Here is a 26,261-nt window from a genome sequence, read left to right as displayed (position 1 = left end):
GTATAGCACATTCTGGCCAGCGTCTAGGGTCAATTGAAGTTCAATCAACCCAATAAATCATTTCTAATCAGAAGGAGGTCGTCGAAGTTGAGCAGATAGCGGGTTAGAAGGCGGTAAATTAGAGTGACCAACCATAAAGCTTGTTACTGTTGCCTGGTTTATTCTGCCACTTAATCTCTTATCAGAGTTTCTTCTCCGCATTCAACTTCATTCCCAGTACTCCCAGCTGGTGGGAAACTGCACATCTGTTATATTTTATCAGGCAGGGTTCTGGCTGTCTGAAAACTTGATTTTTTCGATGGCCTCTTGAGTTATTGGCAACCCGAGTGTACAACCCACTGTGTGACGAGTCGCGCAAGAGAAAATGGATTGCAGTAACCGATAAGAAAAGAACTTCACCCATCGGCATCATTCATTAACCCTGATTCAAACATACTATTCAAGTCTATTTTGTTATTAGTTTAGTCCATGACATAAGAAACTGGCGCCTCACTCCTTTCCCCTCGCATCGGATTCATTCGCTTGATATTCGCCCACTGCCAACGCCGGCATGGCACCAGCAGCTGTCGCCGATGCTGGTTATCCTTTTCTCTCGGGCATCGAGGCGTACAACGATGTGAGTGCTTCTTCTCCATCAATGTAATTTTCGAGTGATTTGTATTTGATGGTTCTAATGAAAATCAATACAGAATGATGGAAAATCGTCTGTGACGAACGAACTTGGCCTCGGCGCTATCACCCCTCCTCAGACGGATACACCACAACCCTCGAGTCTCCCCCGAATAGCTGAGTCACTTCTAAAAGCAGCATCCACAGTTCAATCATATCCTAAAGAAGAATCGGTCATCAGCGACCAATATGTCCCCGTCGGCATACTGCGAAGATCGTCTGCACAATTTCCAGAGGCGGAGCTTTACAGCCTGCAAAATCATGAATGGATACAAACACGTTGGAACATATACGAGTCTTATCCCGTTTGGTCGTTTGTTCAAGTCTACGTCCTACCTCACGATGTGGCACGGATTGCGGTTTCACGCACGAGCAATACGCTTAGGAAGGCACTGCGGGTTGTGATGGCGAACATTGACAGATCTCCGGCGGCTTGGAATGGTGATTTTGACACGAACTCTGAGGAGCAGAGTAAGAAGGCCGACGACGAATCGCTGTGGTATATATTTAATACCCTCGATAACCCGAATCCTACGATAGACGATGTGCGAGATGCAGACGGCAAGTTGGCTATGCAAGAACTGATTGCAAGTTCAAGAGAGTCAAGACCGGAGGTACAAGAGATATTTAGTGTGATTGGACTCAAGACTCCTTTACACCCTTATCAATGCCGTTCGGCTGCCACTATGATTCAACGAGAAGTACATCCGAGACAAATGTTGGATCCGCGGTTAGAGGTTTACAAGACACCGTTGGGCCAAGAATACTACTATGACAAGGAAGAGGGAACCATGCTACGTAGTAAACGCATCTATGAGGAGGCTTGTGGTGGTGAGTACACTATTTCCGGCTAGTGCCTTTCACTCGCTAATTTGATTGCAGGGATTCTTGCAGAGACTATGGGTTGCGGAAAGACATTAATTTGCTTGGCGGTTATCCTATCAACACGCGGCCATTTCCCTCGCATTCCGACAGAGTATCAGGAAACTAAGAATCCAACTCGCAAGTCTGTTGGCTCGCTCATGCAGATGGCAGCCGCTACAGCGGGCCGATTTTCTGTTCCATGGCCTAGTCACTTTCGACGTTTGCGAGAAACTGGTGTCAACTACGCACGATGCGAAGAGGAGTGCGAACGGCATAGAGGTGAGTATACGATACCGCCACCGCCGTCAAGGTATACGAGCCGTGGTGGATGGATGTCTCGCCCACCAGCTGTTCGTCTTCGTCTCATTTCCAGCACGCTCATAATCGTTCCGCCTAATCTTGTGGATCATTGGACATCTGAAATCGCATCCCACACAGAAGGGCTTCATGTTCTTGTATTGAGAAGCCGAAATGACAAGACTCCTTCAGAGGAGGAGCTGTTGAAATATGATATCGTGTTATTCGCCCGAACCCGATTCGAGAAAGAAGCCGGAGAACCAGAGACCAGTCGCCATACCCCTTCGGCTTTTTCGATGTCTGCAGCAGAATCTCCTCTGAAGAAGTTCCACTGGCTTCGAATTATTGTTGATGAAGGTCATAATGTTGCCGGACATGGGTACAAGTCCAGCACTATGCACATGTTAGATCAGCTGCATATCGAGCGTCGATGGGTCGTGTCAGGAACACCGTCAAATGGGCTGTACGGCGCAGAACTTAGTCTTGCCTCGCATCAGAGACTGGCGGGCGACACGAGCTCTGAAGATGATGTGCCATCTTTAGTGTTACATTCTCGCAAAAAGACAGGAACAGACGAGGAATTGAAAGATGTGGACAATTTACGGCTGATTGTTGTCGACTTTCTGAAGCATAAGCCCTGGGCGAACTCCCGACATGACGATCCGGCGAACTGGACGAAATACATCAAACCGGTTGGCGAAGACGGTAAACGAAGGAAAGCACCGTCATTGCGGGCTGTACTTCAAGGTCTTGTGGTAAGACACCGTTTGGATGTCATCAACGAAGAACTTCCGCTACCTCGACTGCATAATAAAGTTGTTAGTCTTGAGCCGACATTCTACGACAAAATGTCAATCAATCTGTTTCTGTTCAATCTTACCGTGAATGCGATTACATCTGAGCGCAAGGATCAAGATTATATGTTTCAAAGCCGGAATAGAAAACATCTCAGTCTTTTGATTAACCATTTGCGTCAGGCGGGCTTCTGGTGGACTGGCCATAAACCTAAAGATATCGAGTCTACAATCGAGGTGGCAGAGAAATACCTGACAAATAATATGGAAAACATGGCGGCGGATGACATTCAACTCTTGAAAGAGGGCCTCAAGATTGCGCATCGAGCACTTACCAGTGAGAGCTTTAGCTCGTTCTGCCATTCAGATGAGCTCGGCGTATATGTTCAAAGGTTTCCAGACCATGCCCGCGAGTACTGGTCACTGACTTCAAGCTCCGATGAAGCAAAACCTCTATTGCTAGGTTTATCGCAAGCACGCCTCGCGCAGACCTTCATAACGTCGCATCTCATGGCTGATGATCCAGCGGAGGGACTTGCAGGAGCAGGTATTAGTGCTCGTCGTGAATTAATGCAGAGATCCGAGAAGAAGCCGGCCAGGAATGAGTCAAACGTTGCGGACAATCTTACACATAAGAACAAGCCGACGGAAAATCGATCGCCTAAAAAGACGTTCCTCAAAGGTATTAGCAGAAAACTTTCGCCGGATTCACCGCTTTCGCGGACGAAGATGGTTGCAACGACATCTGCAAAGCTTACATATCTGCTCGACCGGGTTCAGGAGTTGCACATAAAAGAGAAGATCATCATCTTTTATGAGAACAACAACACGGCATTTTGGATTGCAGAAGGACTAGAATTGTTAGGTATTGACTTCCGCATCTATGCCAACACTCTCAAGACGAGCCAAAAGGCGGCATATCTATCATTATTCGAGGAGTCTTCTAGTGTGAGAATCCTTCTCATGGATCTACGACAAGCATCGCACGGACTGCATATTGCTAGTGCATCTCGTGTCTTTATCGTGAATCCTATCTGGCGGCCCTACGTCGAGAGCCAAGCCATCAAACGAGCCCACCGTATCGGACAGACGAGACCTGTTTATGTCGAAACTCTCGTTCTCAAAGATACACTCGAAGAGAAAATGCTACATCGAAGACAGGAAATGTCCAATTCCGAAATGCAACATGCCGAAAAGGATATGCTTGACGATTCGACCATGAGTTCGATAATTCAACACGAACGGTTCTATGAGTTGCCGGAACATGACGACCTTATTGAACCAGCGTATTTGCAAGAAGCATGTGGATTCTTCGACCGTCATGAACTACCCATACCTGATGACTACGTGGAGCAATCGACACAAATATCGACAACACCAACCAAGAAACGAAAAGTACCCCTGCTGGTTCAGGGATCCCTTCCCAGCCCACAAATTGAAGTCGATCTTTCGCCTGATCTGATTACGCCTGTGAAGAAGAAGAAAGTCTCGACGTTTCAGATTGTGACTGAGCAGGGGATTGTGATGACTCCTCCTAGAAGAGGGTCGTCGTCTAGAGCGTCGAGATCGCCGCCGTCGGCGTCGGATTATCAGAGTCCGGCCGCGAGTCCTGGGGGTGTAGATGAGTCATCACTACCTATACGTGGATCTAGTTTGTTTGGAGGAGATGCTTTTTGAGCGCATTGGAGGGTTTGTGTTTGCCATGATTACAGTTGGATTTCTATGGTTTATGATTATGTTTACGTTAACGATGACATTCTATGTTGAATATTTCCCAATTGAGAATAAGGACTTTGATCGATAGATCTCAGAATAGAGGTTTTCTTTGAATATCCCGCGTTTCTTCTTTCTCTAGAAAGTCTAGAGACTCGTACAAGACCCATACGCAATCAACATCTGCCCGACAACAGCAAACCCGCCAATAGCCGGGGTAACATAAAAAATTAACATACCAACCMCCMAAGCCGCTCTCAAAAACAGGATCTGCGCTCGCCGAAACCTATCAATTTCATGATTCTTCATCAATGCGCGAGAGTTGTGAAAAATAATATCCACCAAATTATCCGTAAAATACGGGTTTGACACTGACACGATGCCCACGACGTACCAAGCCATAAGCCACACTCTCTGGGCAACGGTGCTGCTGGACCCTGTTCGGAATTTGGACATTATGCCTAGCGGGATAAATGGCAGTGCGGCTACGCCCCAGGTAGTTGCCCCTATGAGCCAGCCGCGGAGGCCGTAGTGTCTCTTTTTCCAGAGGATGCTTGTGGAGGAGGTGTTGGAGTAGGCGATTTTGAATTTGTAGCAGCTGGGGATGATTAGTGTTGGCACTGAATCGTCGTCATCGTCACCGTCCTCGGTTTGAGATTGAGGTTCTCCGGGGATGTGGTTTTGTTCGATTGTCACTGTTGCTTGCTTCTGCGCTGTTTCCTCGTCTGCTGGCGATGCGATACTTTCCAAAGGAGTGGCCAATGTCACGATATTATCGCTGATAGAAGAAGGCTTGCCGTCCTGTCTTTCGGGCTTCGTATTTTCATTGGACGACATCGGCTCCGTGCTCCCATGCTCAAATATCCGAGTCGCAATATGACACATAAGCTCATCATTATCTTTGCCTACCTGCGGCGGCTCGATCGAAGCACTAAACAAAGTCAAATCCTCGACAAGAAGTGGCTCGCTCTCCAGCTTTCCAACAAGATCAGTAAAATGACCGCCACGGCTTATCGCCTCATCCATCGTCTCAGTATGAACAAGGTACAAGTTCGGAAACGTAGGGGTGAAACAATTGGCAAGCAAGTTCAGAAATGACATGACCAGATACGGTGTGACGGTGAATCCGAATGCAGCGTATCCATATGCATCGATCTGATAGCCCCTGGATTGGTACAGGGCAGAACAAGCGGAGAATATCTGGACGATGGAAATGACGCCAGAGGCTAAGCTATACGATGTTTGGAGAATGCGGCTCAATGCGACTTCAGGCATGACATGTTCCACCTGCGCGTTAGGTGGAACGTAGGCGAGTCGATATCCCTCCGGTAGGTTGCATGTTCCTGAGACGTGGTAGCCTCTTTCAGTCTTCATATGCAATTTGCTCAGCCCATAATTCATGGTCAACCAAGGAGGTAGTGCGACGATGATTTTGAATTGGCCGATGTAGTCCTTGCTAAAAACGAGGCTGTCAGATAGAATTATGATATGTCAGAGATATCCAGCAACGTACAATTTTTCTGAGTTGATTTTCGTCCAGCTCTTGCTAAGGGCTAATGCCGAAATCAATAACCATCCAATATAGATTTTGAGGTATGTTTACATACCTGCTTGATAGTACTCATCAGGATCCATCCGTGCACGGGTCCCTTGCGCCTTTTTCGGGGGCCACAAAGAAAGCGAGCGCAAAGAGTCTCCAGTCTGCGGCTTCCATTGTCTAGGATCACGAATCACCATAACCAACGCCTGGGCTCTGAGCGCCTGCTGCAGCGGGTCTTTGTAAAAGCTTGCCCGTTGATAGATCGTGATAAGGCCGCGACCGGCTCCGAAGCAGGGAAATAACAAAACCAAGACCATGTTCATGCCGGTGATGTATACAGGTTCACCGGGAGCCTTGACGATAGTTGCGACGTGCGACAAATAGTTGCCTACGAAGAACGAGACCACGTCCGTCCATGCGGTCTGCGTGCAGATGTCCTGCGACTCGGGGTGGTAGGTGACGCCGTCGGGGATTGTGATAGTCGTGCGCTTAGCGAGATAGGCGGCTAGTGATCCCTGTATCAGCGCGAATACCATCAAAAAGATCCAAGTTCGCTGCGCCATGGTGCTGGACTTGCATCTACGCTGCAGATGACTGCAAGTGCAGAAGGTGATGTGTGTTTGTCCATGTTGAGAGAAATTGAGGCCTTTTCAAGTTCTCAGCCTTGTCAATGCCCACAACGCTAATTATTTTTTTATTGTCATAGCTGAGCTCGTGAGAATTTAGTCTATGCGACCAACCAAAACGGTCTCCTTACTCAGATCAAAGTGCCAGATGTTGTCGAATCAAAGCGTCTGAGGAACATCGCGTTGTTGGTGAAACCACGCTAAACACGCCCTAAATTTGCTTATTTTTAGGCTCGTGCCTGACAGACACTCTGGACGTGGGGCCGTTCTTATCAAGACCATCTCTTCGCATGACAATTTATTGACTTTGTCATGGAGCTTGGACGATAGTTAACGACAAGCAGACAATAAATCTCATCGGCACCTGAAAGCGGACAGGCAGAGGAACGGAAGAATACCTAGGGAAGGAAGAAAGGAGCAAGGGAAAGAAATGTCGTCCGACAGCCAAGCGGGGCAATCCTCTGCCAACAGCAAAACCATCATAATCGGCCTCTCAGGTCCATCATCAAGCGGCAAGACGACCTTAGCAAGACTCTTGCGTCCCATATTCTCCGCGGACAACAAGATCCGAACATTTATTATCCATGAAGATGACTTTTATCTCCCTGATGACCGGTGAGTCCACTTCACTTTACTTCCGTTCGAGAGACGCGGTCTAATATTTATTAGAATACCGGTCGCTCGAACCAAAAAAGGAGAGTTAGTACAAGACTGGGATACCATAGGTGCCATAGATGTAGACTTCTTATCTTCTGCATTGGCCTATGTGCGTGACCATGGTACTTTACCCCCTCGGCTCAGGAGTAAAGAAGATCAAAACGAAGCCAAGGATCCGGGTGTTGCAAAAGAACTAATCCAAACCATTACGGAAGAAGTTAAGGGAAAACTGAACCAGGCTGGCCTTCTAAAAGGTGAGAGAGAAGTGACAATTGCATTCTTGGAAGGCTTTTTACTATTCGCGCCACCCGCTACGGAAAATCCGGGGCATGTTTTGAGACATGTTCATGACAACATCCATTTACATATCTTTCTATCTGCGCCTTATGATACTGTCAAGTCTCGACGAGAGGCGAGGAGTGGATATGTAACTATCGGGCCCGCGCCGACACCATCCGCCGAGCGAGAAGATACAAATGAACGAGGAGACGAGCATAAAGGATCATCATCGGCACCAGTTAATTTGGAGGAAGAAGACAAAAGCGAACCCCAAAACTTCTGGACTGATCCCCCTGGTTATGTGGATGATATCGTTTGGCCGAGATATGTCCAGGATCATGCGTGGTTGTTGGTGGCGGAGGATGATGAGGCGGAGCGACAGTCGCTAGCTGATAGATATGCGGCTGGTTCGACGCAGACCGAGGAAGAGTTATTGAGGCTGGCTGGGCAGGCTGTTAATCTAAGGAGTGATGCGGGTGTTGTGGTGGCGCCTGGGAAGGGTGAGATGCCTATGAGTGAGGTGTTGAGGTGGGCTGTGGATGAGATATTGAGTTATTTGAAGGTGTAGATAGATCAAGTAGAATATATTATCATTAACTCATTATTTAAAGCACAATCCATGCATGTTCCCGGAACTAGAGATGGTGTAGACTAGTATCGGTAACGGGTCGAGTAATCCTTAGGGCTAACGACCAGACCACGACCTTTCTTTGCGCCGCGGTAGATAGTTTCAATGATGTCGATGAGTTCTTGCTTATCTTCCCTATGAAGCTATTAGCATTCGATGTATCAATCGTCGTAAAAGAGTACTTACAAGACCCAGTTCAGTTTGTTGTTGTTACCAGTTCCGAAATCGCCTATACACTTGATTAGCAATGATTACTCGTAAGCGGAGTAAATAGCGATACATACACATCATATGTTTATTTCGGAAGAAAAACTACGTTCGAGTTAGTAGGTTGTATACCAAGAGTCTGGATGAAAACATACCATGATCGTCATCGGGTCGTACAATTCATACCTAGACAGATATTAGCATTACATCTCAAAACAAATCAGTGCAGAACATACATAGCATTAAAGTCCGGCGTCTGCTCGATATCGCACAGGTATACAACAGCAAAATTCTTGACTCGGTCTGCAATCTTGGACAAAACATCGTCTTGTCGCAGGCTAAAATTTCCATGCGTTAGCGCCAGTGAAAATGATAAGCAATAAGTGGTAAATATCGACATGCTAGCGCATTCGCAACAAGACAAACTCACCAGTCAGGATGTGAGTCGCGCCCGAATCTGACTACGACCAGACGCTCGTCTTCGGAGAGAATGGCCTGGTCGACTTGCCAGGCATTCTGGAGATGGGGAAGGACCATAGAACCCATAATGAAATTTCTGAAAAGTTTTGAATTAACTAGGTCGTGGAAGTTGAATCAACCCTCTAGTTGTATGGCAAGGTTGAGTATGTTGTCGTGGCTTGTATACAAAGAACAAAGGTGAAGGTTGATGTCGAACGTCGTCGATGATGTTGGAATCTTCTTCTGCTTGGATACCTGAGGCGTCAAATTGCACTCGTTTCGATGCCTGGCACGGTCCGCGGGCGCTATGCCTGTTCTGGATATTAACTCCGTAAGCGGTCGGAGTTAGCGTCGTGAGGCTCAAAATTATATTCGAACCCCTTACTCCATAGTAAGACTACATAGTTAGGCTACGACAACCTTTCAAGATCCATATTACTATTTGATCACCAGGTCTGCAATTTGCCTATTATATAACCCTCTGAGAAGATCTATCCATGCGGTATCGGTGCCAAGAGAAAATATGCGACAGAGTTATCCGGAGAAAGGACTTGGAATTGCATGCGATGCGTGTTATAAATAGATTGCTCAAGCACTCCTAATTTAAGCTGATCCGTGAGTCAAACAGTAAACGGGCCCTAGTTGGGCATAGTGCTACCCTAGGCGAGGGCACATATCAAACCTCGCCTAGAGGCCACACAGAAGTCAGTGAGATGCCTCAATCAAGGCCGTATGAGCCCTCATCAAGAATCTCTTCAAACAATTTCATTATGTACCAGAACACTCTCGAGCACCTCATGATTCAGTCATATCTTTTTGTCATATCGGGCAACGCCCGACATGAAATATCAGCCTGTGGTTTCTTTCTTTGAGACTCTTCTTGGAAAAGTCCTCCGTGTCATTCTGTAGCTCAAGCAGGCCTCTACCGCCTTTGATATACTTTCGCTATGCCTATTTGGTAACCCTGCCAGGTCCCGATTTGGACATCTAAAGTACTCCGTCAACATGTCAAAGAAAATATCTTCAAGCGAATCATTACACACGGGACCCCCCGCCTAATATCTACGCGTACTTTTCCTGAGAAAGGTTCATTGTCAATAAGTGTCTTTCTCATCTCTTCCCACCGCGTACTCCAACAATATGACTTCCAGATATTCTTCAGATCGCAGATGCCAGAGCTCAGAGTCTTCCTCTTTTGAGATAATTCCAGAGAGGTCGAACTCGCATCCGCCTGCAGAATTTTGGGACAACCTATCAAAAATTTGGTTGACAACTAGGGCTTTACGAGAATTGGATCGAAGAAACAGATCTGCAGCTCAGTTCTATCACTCATCAAAGAAAGAACGTGAGCACCTTCAGTTCGCGCCTGAATTCCTCCGTGATTGCTCGCCTTCTCGATTGGAAGAGATCAAAAGCCTTGCAGAATCAGGGGGCGCTGATCTGACCGATTTGAGGAATGTATGTAACTACTATTCGAGACTAATATCGTGTGCTGACATCATTCAAGTACCCCCTACCCCAAACCATGGAGCCTAGACGGACCTCCTCGCGCGTGCAGAAACTCCAGGCAGACCATCTTCCGTCAGAAACCGCGGAGAAAACAGAGACAACCACCAAGACTACCGCTACCTCGGCCTATAGTAGGAACTTTGAACAGAATCTAGTCGAACATGGTGTTTATCCTAAAGGCCACGAGATTAAAGGCAAACGTGTCCCAGAGCCAAGCAATGTGGAGGAACTTCGGGAGATGCTATTTCAACATCGAAAATCTCTGATTCTTGAAAGCGAATTTCGAAAGTTCCAACGAGCAGAAGATCGCGCATCCAAAAAAAAAGGATGTTGCCACTTCAGTGATTCCGATGTTCGATGGTGAACTCAATGATGATCCTAAATGCACCGGAGGGGATTATCTCTTTTCTAATCTTGCCCCTTTGACTGATGGATCACTGGCTATAGCCAAACCAGATCATCATTTCGGCGTTAGACCGGAAGATGTCAATCGTCAGATCCGTGATGAACTGAATCATTTGATCGTTCCATCAACACAAAGTGATCTTGCCATATGTCAAAATTTCTTCCTGGAACTCAAAGGTCCCGATGGTACCCCGGCGGTAATCAGAAGGCAGGCGTGCTATGATGGAGCACTAGGAGCTCGAGCCATGCAAGCTCTACGATGCTATGGGCAAAAGCCGTCCTATGACAACAATGCATATGTCATTACATCGGCCTACCATTCTGGTCATCTCGAAATATATGCTACCCATGTCACCAAATCCACGCGTCGAGATGGCCGCCCCATGTACATTATGACGCTGCTTGACAGCTTTTCTATGATAGGTAGCTTGAGGGCGTTTCGGCAGGGGCTAACAGCATACCGGAATGCTCGAGACTGGACAAAAGAAACAAGGAATGAGCTTATCGAAGCGGCGAATGAGCTAGTGGAGGGACCTCGCTCTCGACATTCTTCTTCTTCCCAGAATCAGACTCCTGAACTAGTGTCCAACATGGACAACTCGACATCAATTGGTTCCACTAGACCGGCTAACAGCCTCACCGAAGACACTCAGTGGAAGTTTAAGCGGTGAAGGTCCACTCTAGCGAGTCTCTTGATGATACATTCGATGATGATGAAGAGGTTGCCTACCCACCCAGCGAGAGGGTTCCCAAGCTTGACACGGACATGAGAATGGGGTAGATCGGCATCGGGAGGGACTCAGGCCAGCAAATGCCTACCTCTGAATCATTCAGTAAATCAGCCAATTTGGAAGGGATCTTTATCTGGAGGGCCTTGGAATGGCATTTGTATGTTTTTTACTTGGACAGTGATACAAGCCGGTTTGGAAGAGATTGATATCTAGAGAGAACCCAAGTTATTGATCATCTATTCCAACCTTATCAAGCCAGCTTCGAATACGAATGTATCTAGAAGGCATTCGGTATAATGATTATCAAAATGAAATTTCTCGGTGATAGAAGTCGACTTGAAATAGATTTGTATCTAGAGTGAACTTAGAATAATGATTAGCTAGTCAAATTCATCAATCATACTAGTCATCTTGAGTGTGCCAATGTTAGAAGATATTGAGAAATAAGCAAGATCGTCCCACAATAAAAAGCTGAGCGAAGTCGATGAAGATGAAAAGCGAAGATTGAGAGAGTACGGGCGCCTCTTTGCATCCAATTCCCATCATTGATGATCGCTATTGACTTGTAAAATGTTGGAATCTTCAAACTGAGAGATTCAGGGTGAAACAGACTATTCCCGAAACGGAATGGCTGGATATGAACTCCGGCCGCAAATGGTGAGGCTGACGCTTGGCTGTTGGAGGTTAATCACTTTGCTTTCAGGAGACGGAATCATTTACACGATTTATCTATGATTCCTGATCAGATCTGGCCTCACGATCTACCCCGACCTCATCTCGTTCATGTCGAGATAATTGCGGTTTTTTCTCGGCCGATCCACGGTCAGGCAGATCGCTCCTAATCTCCGACACATCGCTGATCATACGGAGTTGAGCATAGAGGGTCTGTTCACCAGCAGCCATGATTGTTCAACGGACGACTTCGTTAATCGCCATCATCGCCATCGTTGCGTGTGCGCTATTCATTCTTTCAAAAACAACAAACACCACTTTTGAGTCCGTATCGAACGTCAAGTTCGGTCCCTCGCGATACATTCCAACTAAACTACCCTCCTTTGAAGACATTCGCCATCCTTTCCGTCCCGTTGCTCACAAACCGCCCGAGCAAGCTCACAGTACCAGTGGCGAGTCAAAATGGTTCAGTGATTGGCAGTGGTTGAATCCCTTTTCGTCGTCGATTACCCTGGACGAACACCGTACCGTCCTCCCGCCTCTACCGGAACGTCCGCCCGTGTACACTTTCTACGAACTGAATAGCAAGAACGATGAAGCTCTACAAAAGGCCGATGGCCAGCTACTTTTGGCATGGAGACGCGCTTGGTATGCCAAGGGTTTCCGCCCTGTTGTTCTCAGCCGAGCTGAAGCAATGAAGAACCCCCTGTACGAAGAGGTTCAACGACGACAGCTCGACACGGAACTTGAATTGGACTTTTTCAAATGGCTGGCTTGGGGTCATATGGGTAGTGGATTGTTTGCGGATTGGTTGTGTTTTCCAATGGCTCGATACGACGACCCGACATTTACGTACCTCCGTGCTGGCGCTATTCCTGAGTTTATTACTCGATTCGATATGCTTGATCGCGCACTATTTGCTGGTGAAAAGACTCGTATTAATGCTGCGATCAAGGCTGCAGTCTTGGACGCGAACGAAAAAACGTCGTCTATTTTGGACATTATTCCAAAGGATCTCTTCAAGGAAGAGCAATCCAAAGCGTTGGCATATTATACCCCAGATACCATTGCTACCAGTTACCACGACCTTTCTGAGAAATATAATTCCCGTCCAGGTGCCGAGCGACAAGCCCTCGTCGAAATGATTGATGCGCATCTCCATACAACATTTCTGAATAGTTTTACATCTGGATTTACAGTTTTGAAACCCCTTCCCGACCACACAACGGCATTAGTGCAGCCCGCCGTGCAGCTCGCTCAAGCACTTTCCAACTGCCCTACGTCCGAGTTTGCCGACTCGTGCCCGCCTAATCGTTCGTCGTGCAAGCCCTGTTCGAAATCGAAGGCAATCCCAATCAATCAACCACAGCCTTTTAAGAATGACACCAACGCTTACTCGATTGGCGTGTTGCCTCATCCACTTACTTTGATTGCTCTTCAACATGATTCGGTTGAGATTGATGCCAGCTACATCCGACGGGAGACACCTCGTGACCCATGGCTAGCGGCCGTCACCAGCGAGCTTCTCGGGCCTACTCGTGGAAATTCTGCGCGCGTGGTCACTTTCAAAGAGCTGGTTGCCGGTGGTGAATTCGGATCGTCGACATTCTGGATGACGGTTGAGACTCTTCCAGCAAAAGACGGAGACAATCTTCCTACAGCGCTAGTATCCGAGCTAGAGTGGCATTTTGGATTCAAGATCAAGACCGGAGATGCTACAGATGAAGGCAAGAAGGGTGAAGAGGAATCCAAAGAAAAGCCATCTCTAGACCACGAGTACGAGCTAATCAGCCAAGCACGCGATATGCTTCGAGATAAGTCGGGTCGCATCAGTCTGCGCAATGTTGCAGAAGCCTGGAATCTGGCAGATATTGAGGTGTGGCGATTTGTGCAAGCATATAGGTATGTCTTCTTCCATTTGATGTAATCGATTTTTTACTGACTTACTTGATACAGAGCACGCAGTGTTGTTGAACGAGAGCAATGGGAGGAGGAAGAAAAGAGCTTTATCGGAGCCAAAGCTGACTAAAAAGACAACTTCAAATCCGCGACGTTCATTGACATAATCTTCGTCTACTTCTCTTGTGTGTAAATATCTGCAATCTTTGCGTTGCGACAGCATCTTATGGCGTTATGTTTGTATTTTGTGTTGGTAATAGATTCTTCAGTGTGCCTATTCAGCCAATGCGAGGCCCCAGAGTAAGCGTCGGACGGTGGCGATCGCCGGCGAGCAGGCTGGCTGGTGGGGACCGCCGATAAGAGATATTCCAGTATCTATAACACCGCGATCCCCGCATTCATTCTTCTAGTCTTCTATCTATCTATCTACTGTAAGATGTTTCTATGTTGGGTATCATCATCATCATATACACACCATTATACCCTAATTCAATAAAGAATTAACAGTTCTCACCATGGCGCCGGGCATCGTCGAACCTGCCCCAGCCGTCGCGCCAGAAAAGATCTCCAACCTGCTCCACCTAACCCAAGACTACCACGACACAATCCGCTTCTATCTCAACGGCACAAAAGTTGTTTTGGACGACATCGATCCAGAATTGACGCTCCTAGAGTACCTGCGCGGGATTGGCTTGACGGGCACAAAGTTGGGATGCGCGGAGGGAGGGTGTGGTGCTTGTACCGTGGTAAGTAGCCTTTTGAAAAGATAAGCTTTGATAGTGATTCTAATCATAACACGTGTTGGTAAAGGTGGTATCACATATCAATCCGACGACGGGAAAGCTGTATCATGCTTCGGTGAATGCTTGTCTAGCGCCTGTTATCAGTGTTGATGGGAAACATGTTGTTACCGTGGAGGGGATTGGAGACGTCAAGAATCCGCATCCTGCGCAGCAGAGGATGGCTGTTGGAAACGGCAGTCAGTGCGGTTTCTGTACACCCGGAATTGTCATGGTATGTATACCACTCATAAATGTATCGCTCTTTCGATTGGGTGCTAACAATTCATGTGTAGAGTCTATACGCTCTATTACGCAACAACGATGGCGAACCGTCTACAGACGAAATTGAAGAAGCATTCGACGGAAACCTCTGTCGATGTACCGGATACCGTCCTATCCTAGATGTAGCTCATAGCTTCTCGAAACCAATGGGTTGCAGTAAGAGTACAACAAATGGCGGATCGGGATGCTGTATGGATAATAAAGAGAGTGGTGCTGGAGGTTGCTGCAAATCGAATGGCGTCTCTGAGGGAGATACCTCGAAGTTGCCTAATCTTCCAAAGCCAGATTTTATTCCTTACAACAAAGAGACGGAATTGATTTTCCCTCCGATTCTGATGAAACATGATTTCAAGGCATTAGCAGTTGGTAATAAGAAGAAGAGATGGTACCGTCCAGTGACGCTTCAACAGCTTTTGGAAATCAAAGATGTGTATCCATCTGCGAAGCTCATCGGAGGAAGTACTGAGACTCAGATTGAAATCAAGTTCAAGGGACTGCGTTACGATCCGTCTGTCTACGTGGGCGACATCGCTGAACTTAAACAATACACTTTCAAGGACGACCATCTCGAACTAGGAGCAAACGTCTCCTTGACAGATCTAGAGCATATCTGCGACGAAGCACTTGAGCGCTATGGACCGGTTCGAGGACAACCATTCACTGTCATCAAGAAGCAGCTGCGCTACTTTGCGGGAAGACAAATCCGAAATGTCGCATCGCCCGCTGGCAATCTGGCCACCGCCTCTCCGATTTCTGACTTGAACCCCGTGTTTGTTGCATCCAACACAGTTCTAGTCGCCAAGTCATTGACCACAGAAACTGAGATCCCAATGACGCAATTCTTCAAGGGTTATCGTGCCACTGCCCTTCCTGCAGACGCGATTATTGCTAGTTTGCGCATTCCAGTGGCAGCAAAAGGCGAGCACTTCCGGGCTTATAAACAGTCAAAGCGGAAGGATGATGACATCGCTATTGTGAATGCTGCTTTGAGGGTCTCCTTATCGGATACACATGAAGTTTTGAGTGCTAATCTTGTATATGGTGGTATGGCGCCGATGACGGTGCCGGCAAAGAATGCTGAGCTTTATATTATTGGCAAGAAATTGACAAATCCAGAGACTCTGGAAGGTGTCATGAATGCTTTAGAAAAAGATTTTGATTTGCGCTTTGGTGTTCCAGGAGGTATGGCAACGTACCGTAAGACGTTGGCGCTGAGCTTCTTCTATCGATTTTACCATGACGTCTTGTCAACCCTCGAAGTCAAAGCAAGCGACATCGATCAAGATATCATTGACGAGATTGAAAGAAATATCTCCTCCGGTCAAAAAGATCATGATGCTTCCGCTGCATATGAGCAGAAAATTGTCGGCAAGTCTGGAAACCATGTTTCTGCTCTCAAGCAGTGTACAGGCGAAGCTCAATACACGGATGATATCCCCGTGCAGAAGAATGAACTCTACGGATGTCTGGTCCTGTCGACTAAACCCCGGGCCAAAATTCTAAGCGTCAATGTCGAGGCAGCCCTTGACGTCCCCGGCGTTCATGACTACGTTGACCACCACGATCTGCCCTCTCCAGCAGCCAACTGGTGGGGAGCTCCCAACTCCGACGAGCAATTTTTCGCCGTCGACGAAGTCTTTACAGCCGGTCAACCCATCGGCATGATTCTCGCAAAATCCGCCAAAATCGCAGAGGAGGCTTCACGGCTCGTCCAAGTCGAATACGAGGAACTTCCAGCTATCCTGACGATGGAAGAAGCCATTGAAGCCAAGTCATTCTTTCAGCACTTCAGACATATCAAGAATGGGGATACTGAGGCAGCATTCGAGAACGCTGACCATGTGTTCACGGGTGTATCTCGGATGGGCGGTCAGGAACATTTCTATTTAGAGACACAGGCGTGTGTGGTTGTGCCTAAGCCGGAGGATGGGGAGATTGAGGTGTTTAGTTGCACGCAAAATCCTACCGAGACGTAAGTCCCCCTTCTCATGCTCAGCAAAATTTCGTTAACAAGTATGGCAGTCAAACATATGTTGCTCAAGTCACCGGTGTCGCTGCAAACAAGGTCGTCACTCGGGTCAAAAGACTGGGCGGAGGATTTGGCGGAAAAGAAACTCGCTCTATCCAACTAGCAGGAATTTGTGCCACGGCAGCCAACAAGACGCGACGACCAGTCCGATGCATGCTCAACCGTGACGAAGATATCATCACCTCTGGCCAGCGACATCCATTCCTCTGTCGATGGAAAGTCGGCGTCACCAAGGAAGGCAAAATCACAGCCTTTGATGCTGATGTGTTTGCGAATGCAGGACATACCCAGGATTTGTCGGGTGCTGTGGTCGAACGATCATTATCTCATATCGACGGTTGCTACAAAATCCCGAACATGCATGTGCGAGGATGGTTGTGCAAAACCAACACCGTCTCGAATACTGCGTTCCGTGGCTTTGGTGGTCCCCAAGGAATGTTTATGTGCGAATCAATGATTGAAGAAGTTGCCGACCATCTCGGCATGTCCTCCGATGACCTGCGCGTTTTGAATATGTACAAAGCCGGGGATTCAACACACTTCAATCAAGAACTCAAAGACTATTTCGTTCCCCTCATGTACAAACAAGTCAAGGAGGAAAGTTCGTATACGGAGCGACGAAAAGCTGTGGACGAATACAACAAAACGCACAAATGGTCCAAACGTGGATTATCCATCATCCCCACCAAATTTGGCATTTCATTTACAGCTCTGTTTTTGAATCAGGCCGGTGCGTTGGTTCATATCTACCATGACGGCAGTATCCTTGTCGCGCACGGAGGCACAGAAATGGGCCAAGGTCTGCACACGAAGATGAGCATGATAGCGGCACAGGCATTACAAGTCCCTCTATCAGATGTCCACATTTCCGAAACAGGCACAAACACCGTCGCCAACACCTCCTCCACAGCCGCCTCCGCCAGTTCCGACCTGAACGGGTATGCCATCTACAACGCCTGCGAACAGATCAACGAACGTCTCCGCCCCTATCGCGAAAAGATGCCCAACGCAACGATGAAAGAACTGGCCCATGCCGCATACTTTGACCGTGTCAACCTCTCCGCAAACGGGTACTACCGCACGCCGGATATCGGCTACGTCTGGGACGAGAACAAGGGCCAAATGTTCTACTACTTCACGCAAGGTGTCGCCGCCGCCGAAGTTCAAATCGATACACTGACCGGAGACTGGACACCGCTCCGAGCCGATATCAAAATGGATGTCGGTCGCAGCATTAACCCGACTATCGACTACGGCCAAATCGAGGGCGCCTTTATCCAGGGCCAGGGCCTCTTCACAACCGAAGAAAGTCTCTGGCACCGCGGCACAGGCCAGATCTTCACCAAGGGACCGGGCGCGTACAAAATCCCAGGCTTCCGCGATATTCCTCAAACTTTCAACATCTCACTGCTCAAGGACGTGCAATGGGAGAATCTGCGCACAATCCAGCGTTCGCGCGGTGTGGGTGAACCGCCGCTGTTTATGGGCAGTTCAGTCTTCTTTGCTATTCGCGACGCACTCAAAGCCGCGCGCAAGGAATGGGGTGTTACGGATGTTCTGCGTCTGGAAAGCCCTGCGACTCCAGAGAGGATTAGGGTTAGTTGTGCGGATCCGATTGTTGAGAGGGCGCGTGTTGTGCCTAGGGAAGGGGAGAAGAGCTTTTTCGTCGCTATTTAGATGATACCAGATCTCTATCACGAGTGTATAGATTGGAAGACGTTTTTGGTTTTTGATTTCATGTAATTAATGAATATATGGATTTTGTATAAGGGCTCGAACAAGGCTATCTATTACAAGCGCACACTCCCCGGTAAATGCAGGTAGTTGACATGGATATGGTTTCTCATACAGCAACAGATCATATCAAATGAGCATGTGTGTGGAATGAGGGTATCGTAAGTATGTGTATGCCACGAAGCAGAATAACAGGACGCCTGAGATCAATGCAATAGCTATATGAACAATCAAAAATTGGAAAATTGAATAGAGATGATAGAGAGGTATGCTTTTTGAACATATGGACAGGAAGAAAAGGATTATCGACGCTTCTCGTCTCCGCCGTACTCGACATAGGCGCTTTTGCGTGCATCTGCGTGCACAGCGGAGGAGTAATCACGCTCGCCGGCATAGCCGACTTTCTCGTCTTCGTATTCGAATGGATTGTTCTCATGAGGTGGATCCATGTGTACTTCGCGAGTACTATTCGACGCAATGCCACCCGTCATCATCGCCGCGTTGTTGTCGTTGCTTCTGCTGACAGTAGTATTGGACGTAGTATGAAACGCGACAGGCTCAATTGGTCCCCCGGGGACAACATTCTCCTGACCACCACCATTCCCACGAACACGTTCCCGTCTCGCACAGAGCATAAGCGCACGAAGAACACCCATGAGAATCAGCAAGAACCAAAGCAGCACCAAAACAGCAGAGATCTTGGCTTCAGTCTCAATGCCCTCTTTCAGTTTATCGATGACCTCGCTTACGACTTCGGTGATTTGGTTTGATGTCGTCGAGCCCGGGTCCGAGAGAAAACTATCACCTGTGTTGACACTATTCGTTGCGCCGATGGAGAACGTGTTGTTGGGCAGTTGAGGCAAGGAGATGTATGCGTTGTCGTGAGCCCAAGTCAGTCCCTTTTGCACACTTTCGACCTTGAGCTCAACGACACAGTCGAAGATGCCCGTAACGGCGCCGTAGAGGGGTGTGCCGCCGAAGGTGGCGTTGATAACTTCGTTGGATTTATCGAGGAAGGTGTTTAGAGTGTTGTTGAGGGCGGAAGTGCTGGTGTTCACCCATCCGAATAGATCGTTGTTGATATCCGTGTTGGTGTTGTTGATGACGTGGTTTGTGGCTAGCGCCCATTGAGCAGAGGCATTGTTCAAGGAGTCAATGACTTTGTCGGCGAATTGGGTTACTTCGGCCGTCAATTCGGGGACTTCTTTCTCGACGGCTCTCAACAAAATGTATTGGCACAGGCAGGCGAAGAGGCCGGCCAAACCGAGAGCGAGCAGCACAAGGGCCGGGATGGTGGTGGCGTAGGCAAAAATCCAGCGGACGAGGATTTGGTGACGGCTGTTGTTGAACCATGTTGCGGCCTTCATGCCATAGGTAGAGCTATGCGGGCGAGAGACAAGGTAGACAACGTCGAGAGCGTCGTGATTTCCGGTCTCGATAATCTTGGCACGGTCTCGAGCCAGCTTCCAGCTTCGGATCTCCAACCAGGCCATGGGGATGCAAGCAAGAACAGCGAAGATGACGAGAACCGCAATGAAGATCTTTCTCGCTTCGAGAATGACATCCTCTGTCTTTTGGAAGAACTCGTTGATCCCATCATTCTCGCCGCAGAAAGAGAGCGACTGTTTGGCTGGGACAGGGAAGGCGGAGCTGTCGAAAGAATAGTTGCCGAGATTGGTCTGGACGAGTTTCTTGAGTTCCTCAAAGGGGAATTCAATGGCGGTTGTAGTGAGGTTTTTGACTTCGTCGAATGTGGGGATTGAGCTATTGACCTTTTGAATGTCGCTGTCGATGGAAGATGGAAGTGTGAGAGAATTCAGGGAATTGATCTCGCTGGTAAAGTTGAGGGTAGGGACGGTAGGAATGTCTCCACAGAGAGAATCGCCCAATATACTGACTTTATTACACTCGTCTTTCACAGTGTTTAGTGCTGATGCAATTGCATTCAGGCCACTTTCGGCAGTCTGCACCCCTGAGGAAAGGTCACTCCCAATGCTTGGCAGTGTCTGATTGAGGAAGTTTGTCACATCCTCCGCAAGACCAAGAGCCACCTGCGCCGCTCCACGGGCCACAAGAGTGAACAGACACAAATACATTTGCGTAAGGAAGTTGATGTAGAAAACCACAAGCCCCTCAACACCAGTAATCATCAACTCCAGAACTTGCACCAGCCCATTCACCGCTTTCGTGACTCCATCAGCCGCAAGTTCATTGACTCCCTGTGCCATGTAATGCGGCAAAGACGCCATCGCACTGCCTGCAGATTGGACAGAGTTACAAGCAGAAAGAGCCTGTGATTGCGCATTGTCCATGTTTCCTTGGAGGTTTGTCGAGGCGAGCAAAACACGGACGAGAACGAGCAGGATCAGAATGGTCCATCGGTTGATCCATATCTGCGAGAGACGTGCTTTGAGCCCTAGATAAGGAGTTGGTTTGTCCGGGTCTGCGTATGGTGGAGGAGCATCGCTGCCGTCGTGAGCGCCGTAGGGCGGAAGCATGGGAAAGATTGTGCGACCGAATAGCCTCATGGTGTAGTTGTATGTTGAGTAAAGCGACCGGCGCTTGGTATCGTATATGCAAAGAAAGATTGTAAGGAGGAAAAGATCTGACTGGCGACGACTTCGTATTCCTCCAGGGATAGAAAGGTTCTAGCAAGAAATTGAAGAAGAAGATCACGTTGCAAAAAAGCGCATTACCCAGATCAACGTTTTAGTAGAAGGGAAATATAGACAAGAATTAAAATATAGGAAAAGAAACGACAATGTGATTATTGGGGCATGACTCCTATTGTTGTCTAAATAGGGGAGTCAGTCAACGAACAATAAGACAATGACAATGGGCTTGTGTTTGTCACACAGTAAAATGAGTGATTCAAATCTTTTGTGCTGGTCGAAAGGGCATATGCACTGTTTTAAATTTCGGTGACTGTTCCTCTACTGACGCCCGATCAAGTAGATCTGACAGTATTGTCGACGCAGGGCGGCAGACAGCCAGTCATCGTCGCGAGTCCGTATACTCTAAAACGAGTCTACCTAGGTAGATGTCAATGTATATTTAGCAATGCTGGGTCTGATTGGTTGTTTTTCGAGGCCTTCGTGTACTAGTACTCAGTGGAAGTATTCATAGACAGCGATGAGTCAAGCGGCTTACAAGCGCCAGGGGTCGCGACTCTGCGACCGTTGAGGCTCCATGGCCAATCATCTATTCCCCGCAGATTCGATCTCAAGCGGCTCTTGTGTAAAAGAAGAGCCAGTGGTACTGTAGGCACGTAATATCGTGAGCTAAGCCACAGAGCAAATTCGAGTATCGAGTTAAATGACTTCTTGCCTTCATATTCATGTTTGCAGACTCCACCCGATTACTTGACTTTTGCTTGAGAAACATAGCCATGAGTCACAGACATTCAAAACTGTTTCAAGTATTTTCAATCCAGTCAACTGACGAGGAGGTCTTTGGCGAACAATGTTCGAACAATAGACTGTTTTGGTGTTGGAATAGAGATCGTGAATAAGACACGCTAATCTATTTCTGGGTACAGTCCTGCTATTCTAAGCAACCCTCCAGCCAATAAATGTGCTTAGAAGCGGTGAGTCTTGTTTTAGCGTGGATTCACGCGCCTAAAGTAAAGCAGCCTCAGCCAATCATTTCGTGGCCTCCAATCGACCTGAAACCGCACGAGTCTTTCTTAGAGCTATTCATAGGGCAGGACGTCTATCATGCGATCTACGTGTTCTATGGAGATGGCATACAAAACATGAAACATTGAAACATTCACCGGCAGCGGTTAGTTTGTCAGTCCGGAGCAGCGTGATACAGAGCATGCGCACGAAAAGCGAACAGTGGAATATGACTGCCGCATATATCGCATAGCTGAGTAGATGGTACATCTTCTTCATCGCTCTCTTCCCAGGCCGTTTCATCAACCTGAGTGCCAGTAGTCGCATCCGGTAAGTTTCCAGAAGCAGAACCCTGGTACAACTGATCATTCCGGTGAACTGTTTCAACAGCCGCACTTGCAAGAGAACCCTGTCGTTTGAACATCTTCTCAATATCTCTCCCGTTACTCTGTTTATCGTCTCCCGCACTCTCCACCATATTAGTAACCGCGACGTTGATCAAGCTAAGCTCTCCAAAAGCTTTATCCGGATGCAACTTTCGAAACATGGATACAAGGCAGTCATCCACTAATTTTTCCGCCACTGCCTCGGCACTTTCTGCAAGGGTAAACATGTAGTTTGGTACAGGTCCCGAACGTGATATCCGCCCGTTGGCGTAGCTATGGTCCCGTGAACCATCTGCGTTCTTGGGTGACCTGCGTCGAGTTGATAGTCGCAGAGTACGAGGGTGCGCTATCCAACGTGGACCATCATTCTCTTTCGTATCGTCGCGATCTTCATCATCTACGAGGTCAATTCTCATCCGTTTTATCAAACTCGTGGCAAGGAGCTGGAGCTGCTTCTTGACATCCTCAAAATGCTGAAGTCCCATATACGAGTCCTCAATGCTAATCTGGGTAGGAACGGATCGCGCTTCCATGACTTCACTGTTGTCCACACCATTCAACAACCCCCATGTTCGAGCACCAACATCCCTAGGAGCACCAGAACCACCTAATAAGTCTAGTAATTTTGGTGGGCCCATTGTTGGAGAGAGACGAACGTCTCGCACTTTGACTTGATTTTCTTCCTTCCGTTCGGTATACGGCTCAAATGTAGCCTCGCGGTGTAGTATGTAGGACCTGATTTTCTGTGCAGACTTGAATCCTATCCCTGGTATTTTACCAATTTCGTGGCCGTCAATAAATCGATTGACATTACTGATCTCATCGGTTGACGAATATGGTGGGATGAGTGTTGTCTGACTGTTGGGTTTGTGCACGTTGCCGACCAGCTTTGATAATAGCTTCGACGTGGAAATTCCGACGGTCGCTGTGTACCCACGTTCATTGTCGAGGCGAGATCTCACATAAGCTGCCAAATGACTGCCTAGTATGAGTCGTTGCGCCAAATTGTCATCTCCGGCGGCTGTACTCCCAGACAGGGAATTTTCCGTGAACTCGGGATAAGTTGGACCGCAATAACTTGCGGCATCAAATTGAAACCCAACTGTCGGGTCTTGCTTATCCAAGCAAAAGAATGAATTTGCCAAATCATGATGGTTCAATAGCGATAGGTTATAGTCGACCATATCCGTAACATCCAGAAAGACCTTACAATCACTTTAGCGCCTTTAACATTCATCAGAAACTTGATGCCCACCTCATCGAATCCCAGCCTCTCCGCCTTCTGAGTCCAAGTAAAACCCTTTAAGAATCCATAAAGACTCTTAGAAACATTTCGGAACTTGGTCAGATCTTCCCCAAGAATAATGACGACTTCGGGACATATTTGCTTCGCCTCTTTGATGAGCTGAAGCTTCCGCAGACCCCGTCGACGAGCCTCATAGTTACAAGTTACTACAATCTGTTTCTGCTGTACAGCTAAGGGCAGAGTCTTCAGGGTTGGATTCTCTGCTTCGAGGACACTGGCGTAGAAACAGTCATAGTCCTACAACTTTGTTAGTCAATGTAGATTGGTCTGAGTGTTGTTGTGGACTGACAAAATGAATAATGACGCGGTTGTCATCGCGACGCAGCGCTGCCATTCGCGCTTGACACCTTCATCGATTTGGTAAAGTGATGAGATGCTACACCTTGCAGCTTCGAAGGTTGATGATGGGCCTGTCACAGGTATGAACAATGATGGAGAAAGAAGCTAGAAGGCTGAGTACCGGTGATTGGATAGTGGATACCCCGACCTAACGCCTTAGACAACTCGGCCACGCTAAGCTTTATTTGAGCTAGCGTCAGGCCACTCTTGCCACGCGTGTCGTGTGATGGTTTTTGATTGATGAGGCAAAAGGCTGGAGCTTCTTTCATGAATGGCCTGCTGGCCCAATGGCAAGGCGTCCGCCTACGGAGCGGAAGATTGCAGGTTCGATCCCTGCGTAGGTCAATTTCTTTTTGCAATTTTTTGCAATTTTCCTTCCTTTCTCTGCCTATCATGTCGAGTGCTGTTTCTTTTTCTCTGGGATGCTTCATGGAACTGGATTGGTGTTTCTCGTGGTTGACTTGCGAGCCTTTTCGCTGATATCGGAGTGCCAATAATTGACGGACTCGCTAGGAAATGCCATTATCGTCTCACCAGAAAGTGGATATTGTCTTCGATTACGGCTATGGTAAGTAAGAAGTAGAAGATAGAGAGAGGCTACACGGTACATTTGTATGTTCTATGTGTATAGACGATGAGAGCTCAGAAAAACTATGCACAGGTTACTCAAGTTTGTCCTACTCCACGGAGTGGGTACTATTCAGAGCCCTAGGCCCTAGCCCTGCAATTCACTTCGGTGCCATGCCAGGTCCACTATACAGTGCCACCCACCCATGTGAGAATTTTTTCAGCCAAAAGAGTATTCAAAAAAAGATCTTCTACAGTCTTCATAGTAGGCTACGTTCCCATCCCATATGTCGAGCAAGCATTGGGATGCTATTCATGATCCGTAGATCACTGAATCAAATCAAAGAAAATGCAAAAAGATATCACGTGACCTACGCAGGGATCGAACCTGCAATCTTCCGCTCCGTAGGCGGACGCCTTGCCATTGGGCCAGCAGGCCAGTTGATGTATGTCGGCCTCAAAAATCGTATCATAATCCAGGCGATGAAGGAAGAAATCAAAAGCAAAAAAGTGCAAAAAATGTAAAAAGATAAGCTGACCTACGCAGGGATCGAACCTGCAATCTTCCGCTCCGTAGGCGGACGCCTTGCCATTGGGCCAGCAGGCCGCTGTGGAATGGACGGTCGACTAATTGGTTCTCATTCTAATCATTCCACAGTTATCAGGTCCTCAGACCTTCCCCTGACGCTGACGTGTTCCGTCTACCTATGAAGACAACGATCACTATAATGCGGTAACCCGCGCAAGTAGGGAAGAATGTTGACGTTCGATGGTATGCGATTGCATCATGGACCTAGCTGATCAGTCGCACGGAAGACGACCTCTCTTTCTAGGGATACGCATGAAGAATCGATCAACGACGAACGTTCCAGTACCAGGTAGTACTTCGTGGTTGTGACTCTGTGAGTCGAATGCGAGGGCGACGTCACGATACGTTCGATGTTAAATTTGGCAATTTGAGGCGTCGGAGTGTACATTTAGTTGGCGAAAGCTAGGATTGAGATAGTTAGGCGTGAATGTAACTGGAGTCACATAGCAAGGAACACCGCATGCTGTGACCGCATGGTCAATCCGACAGTGGGTGATCATAATTGAAGTCTAGTAACCCTAGAAGGTAGGTACCCGTAAGGATGCCCGACATGGTAGTCGGTGTCGCGATGTGACTATGCTGTGTGATCGCATGAGGGAGGTATGGCTGGCGCGTATGTTGATGGTGGCGACTCCAGGCCGACGCTGTTTGGATGGCTGCCTCTGGTCTCGCTGCCGGTCA

The 26,261-nt window shown here is 47.8% G+C and overlaps 9 protein-coding genes across 9 annotated transcripts; 5 read left to right on the top strand and 4 right to left on the bottom strand.

Moving 5' to 3' along the window:
* Positions 1-550: 550 nt before the first annotated feature.
* Positions 551-4,301, top strand: BHQ10_001808 (uncharacterized protein; the record flags this gene model as incomplete). The annotated part of the gene is made up of 3 exons (XM_040873885.1): positions 551-616; positions 690-1,500; positions 1,552-4,301. 3 exons carry the CDS (start codon positions 551-553, stop codon positions 4,299-4,301), a joined length of 3,627 nt encoding a protein of 1,208 aa, XP_040730313.1.
* A 183-nt stretch (positions 4,302-4,484) lies between these two features.
* Positions 4,485-6,440, bottom strand: BHQ10_001807 (uncharacterized protein; the record flags this gene model as incomplete). Its single annotated transcript, XM_040873884.1, has 3 exons — positions 4,485-5,793; positions 5,851-5,890; positions 5,945-6,440. 3 exons carry the CDS (start codon positions 6,438-6,440, stop codon positions 4,485-4,487), a joined length of 1,845 nt encoding a protein of 614 aa, XP_040730312.1.
* A 493-nt stretch (positions 6,441-6,933) lies between these two features.
* BHQ10_001806 (uncharacterized protein) lies at positions 6,934-8,007 on the top strand (the record flags this gene model as incomplete). Its single annotated transcript, XM_040873883.1, has 2 exons — positions 6,934-7,118; positions 7,173-8,007. 2 exons carry the CDS (start codon positions 6,934-6,936, stop codon positions 8,005-8,007), a joined length of 1,020 nt encoding a protein of 339 aa, XP_040730311.1.
* An 83-nt stretch (positions 8,008-8,090) lies between these two features.
* On the bottom strand, positions 8,091-8,820 carry BHQ10_001805 (uncharacterized protein; the record flags this gene model as incomplete). Its single annotated transcript, XM_040873882.1, has 6 exons — positions 8,091-8,202; positions 8,254-8,296; positions 8,352-8,379; positions 8,430-8,460; positions 8,511-8,612; positions 8,705-8,820. 6 exons carry the CDS (start codon positions 8,818-8,820, stop codon positions 8,091-8,093), a joined length of 432 nt encoding a protein of 143 aa, XP_040730310.1.
* Positions 8,821-10,258: 1,438 nt separating this feature from the next.
* Positions 10,259-11,318, top strand: BHQ10_001804 (uncharacterized protein; the record flags this gene model as incomplete). Its single annotated transcript, XM_040873881.1, has 2 exons — positions 10,259-10,373; positions 10,519-11,318. 2 exons carry the CDS (start codon positions 10,259-10,261, stop codon positions 11,316-11,318), a joined length of 915 nt encoding a protein of 304 aa, XP_040730309.1.
* Positions 11,319-12,279: 961 nt separating this feature from the next.
* BHQ10_001803 (uncharacterized protein) lies at positions 12,280-14,079 on the top strand (the record flags this gene model as incomplete). Its single annotated transcript, XM_040873880.1, has 2 exons — positions 12,280-13,952; positions 14,007-14,079. The coding sequence occupies 2 exons, from the start codon at positions 12,280-12,282 to the stop codon at positions 14,077-14,079; spliced, it is 1,746 nt and encodes a 581-aa protein (XP_040730308.1).
* A 385-nt stretch (positions 14,080-14,464) lies between these two features.
* BHQ10_001802 (uncharacterized protein) lies at positions 14,465-18,719 on the top strand (the record flags this gene model as incomplete). The annotated part of the gene is made up of 4 exons (XM_040873879.1): positions 14,465-14,695; positions 14,760-14,963; positions 15,025-16,985; positions 17,036-18,719. 4 exons carry the CDS (start codon positions 14,465-14,467, stop codon positions 18,717-18,719), a joined length of 4,080 nt encoding a protein of 1,359 aa, XP_040730307.1.
* A 359-nt stretch (positions 18,720-19,078) lies between these two features.
* Positions 19,079-21,304, bottom strand: BHQ10_001801 (uncharacterized protein; the record flags this gene model as incomplete). The annotated part of the gene is made up of 1 exon (XM_040873878.1): positions 19,079-21,304. One exon carries the CDS (start codon positions 21,302-21,304, stop codon positions 19,079-19,081), a length of 2,226 nt encoding a protein of 741 aa, XP_040730306.1.
* A 1,264-nt stretch (positions 21,305-22,568) lies between these two features.
* On the bottom strand, positions 22,569-24,419 carry BHQ10_001800 (uncharacterized protein; the record flags this gene model as incomplete). Its single annotated transcript, XM_040873877.1, has 3 exons — positions 22,569-23,984; positions 24,035-24,322; positions 24,375-24,419. 3 exons carry the CDS (start codon positions 24,417-24,419, stop codon positions 22,569-22,571), a joined length of 1,749 nt encoding a protein of 582 aa, XP_040730305.1.
* Positions 24,420-26,261: the final 1,842 nt, after the last annotated feature.

The sequence above is a fragment of the Talaromyces amestolkiae genome, assembly GCF_001896365.1.
Source record: "Talaromyces amestolkiae strain CIB chromosome Unknown scaffold2.1, whole genome shotgun sequence".
NCBI classification, from domain to species: Eukaryota; Fungi; Ascomycota; class Eurotiomycetes; order Eurotiales; family Trichocomaceae; genus Talaromyces; species Talaromyces amestolkiae.
Note: the sequence above shows the minus strand (reverse complement) of the source record. Positions and strands in the feature narration are given on the sequence as shown.